General features: G+C 60.3%; 2 protein-coding genes across 2 annotated transcripts in view; one reads left to right on the top strand and one right to left on the bottom strand.

The window, feature by feature from the left end:
• Window positions 1-446, bottom strand: part of FUT1 (fucosyltransferase 1 (galactoside 2-alpha-L-fucosyltransferase, H blood group)) — a 7730-nt gene extending 7284 nt beyond the window's left edge. The window contains exon 1 of the mRNA XM_011946443.1: window positions 382-446. The gene's annotated coding sequence lies outside the window, so the exon portion shown is untranslated. The remainder of the gene's footprint in view (window positions 1-381) is intronic.
• Window positions 447-1143: 697 nt separating this feature from the next.
• The window catches only part of FGF21 (fibroblast growth factor 21), a 2360-nt gene continuing 1833 nt past the window's right edge, over window positions 1144-1670 (top strand). The window contains exon 1 of the mRNA XM_011946441.1: window positions 1144-1538. Coding sequence (XP_011801831.1) covers window positions 1304-1538 — 235 coding nt within the window. The 5' untranslated portion in view covers window positions 1144-1303. The remainder of the gene's footprint in view (window positions 1539-1670) is intronic.

Below are 1670 nucleotides of genomic sequence, written 5' to 3'. Positions count from 1 at the left end.
CCCTCCTCCCTCAGACCCAGAAGTCTAAACTCCCAGGCCCTCCTCCCTCAGACCCAGGAGTCCAGGCCCCCAGCCCTCCTCCCTCAGACCCAGGAGTCCAGGCCCCCAGCCCTCCTCCCTCAGACCCAGGAGTCCAGACCCCTAGCCCCTCCTCCCTCACACCCACGAGTCCAGACCCCCAGCCCAGGAGGCCAGGTTCCCCAGCCCCTCCTCCCTCAGACCCAGGAGTCCAGACCCCCAGTCCCTCCTACCTCAGACCCACAAGTCCAAGTTTTCCAGGCGCTCCTCCCTCAGACCCAGGAGTCCAGAACCCCAGCCCTCCTCCCTCAGACGTAGAAGTCCTAATCTTGCACCCTTAGGGGCTCCAGGAAATTAGCCAACCTGTCTTCCCTCTGGGTGCCCACTCCAGAGTGTGGCTTGGCTGCCAACTCCAGTCAGGGACTCTCAGCCACCCCTCCCCCCAGGTTATTTTAGGAGCACCTGCCTGGGCCTGGGATGGCTTCTCTGGTGAAAGAAACACCAGGATTGCATCAGGGAGGAGGAGGCTGGGATGTCCAGAGTCTGAGCATCTGAGCAGGGACAGCTGAGGTTGAGGTTGGCCCACGGCCAGGTGAGAGGCTTCCACGGCAGGACGCTTGTGTCTCCGCTGTGGTCACTTCTTTCACACAGCAATTGCCGCCTTGCTGAGGATCAAGGAACATCAGTGTCAGATCACGCCCTGCCCCCAAACTTGGAAGTTCAGATGGGGCGCAGAAATTTCTCTTTTTCTGTGTGATCTGCATAAATGTTCCAAGAGGTGGTTTTTCCAGGAGCCCAGCACCCCTCCTCCCTCCAACTCAGGGACTTGAGACCCCAGATCCTTCTCTCTGAAACTCAGGAATCTGGGCCCCCAGCCCCTTTCACCTGGGTCCCAGCTAACCCGATCCTCCTCTCCTGGGTCGCCTAGACCCAGGAGTCCGGCCCCCCATTGAAAGGACCCCCAGGTTACATCATCCATTCAGACTGCCCTTGCCACGATGGAATTCTGTGGCTCCTGCCAAGTGGGTCAAATGCCATGGGTCAGGCGCAGGGAGGGTGATTGGGCGGGACTGTCTGGGTATAAATTCTGGAGCTTCTGCATCTATCCCAAAATACAGGAGTGTTCTGTCTGCTGAGGATCCAGCTGAAGGACCCAGGCGCTCAGGCCACCTGAGCAGCGATCTGTGAATCTGCTCACCTGGACAGCCGGAATCTGGCACCGATTCTAAACCACTAGCTTCTCCAAGCTCACACCCCGGAGATCACCTGAGGACCTGAGCCATTGATGGACTCAGACGAGACCGGGTTCGAGCACTCAGGACTGTGGGTTCCTGTGCTGGCTGGTCTTCTGCTGGGAGCCTGCCAGGCACACCCCATCCCTGACTCCAGTCCTCTCCTGCAATTCGGGGGCCAAGTCCGGCAACGGTACCTCTACACAGATGATGCCCAGCAGACAGAAGCCCACCTGGAGATCAGGGAGGATGGGACGGTGGGGGGCGCTACTCACCAGAGCCCCGAAAGTGAGTGTGGGCCAGAGCCTGGGTCTGAGGGAGGAGGGGCTGTGGGTCTGGATTCCTGGGTCTGAGGGAGGAGGGGCTGGGGGCCTGGACTCCTGAGTCAGAGGGAGGGGGGCGCTGGGGTACTGGACTCCT

The sequence above is a fragment of the Colobus angolensis genome, unplaced genomic scaffold, assembly GCF_000951035.1.
Source record: "Colobus angolensis palliatus isolate OR3802 unplaced genomic scaffold, Cang.pa_1.0 Scaffold25, whole genome shotgun sequence".
NCBI lineage: Eukaryota > Metazoa > Chordata > Mammalia > Primates > Cercopithecidae > Colobus > Colobus angolensis.
Note: the sequence above shows the minus strand (reverse complement) of the source record. Positions and strands in the feature narration are given on the sequence as shown.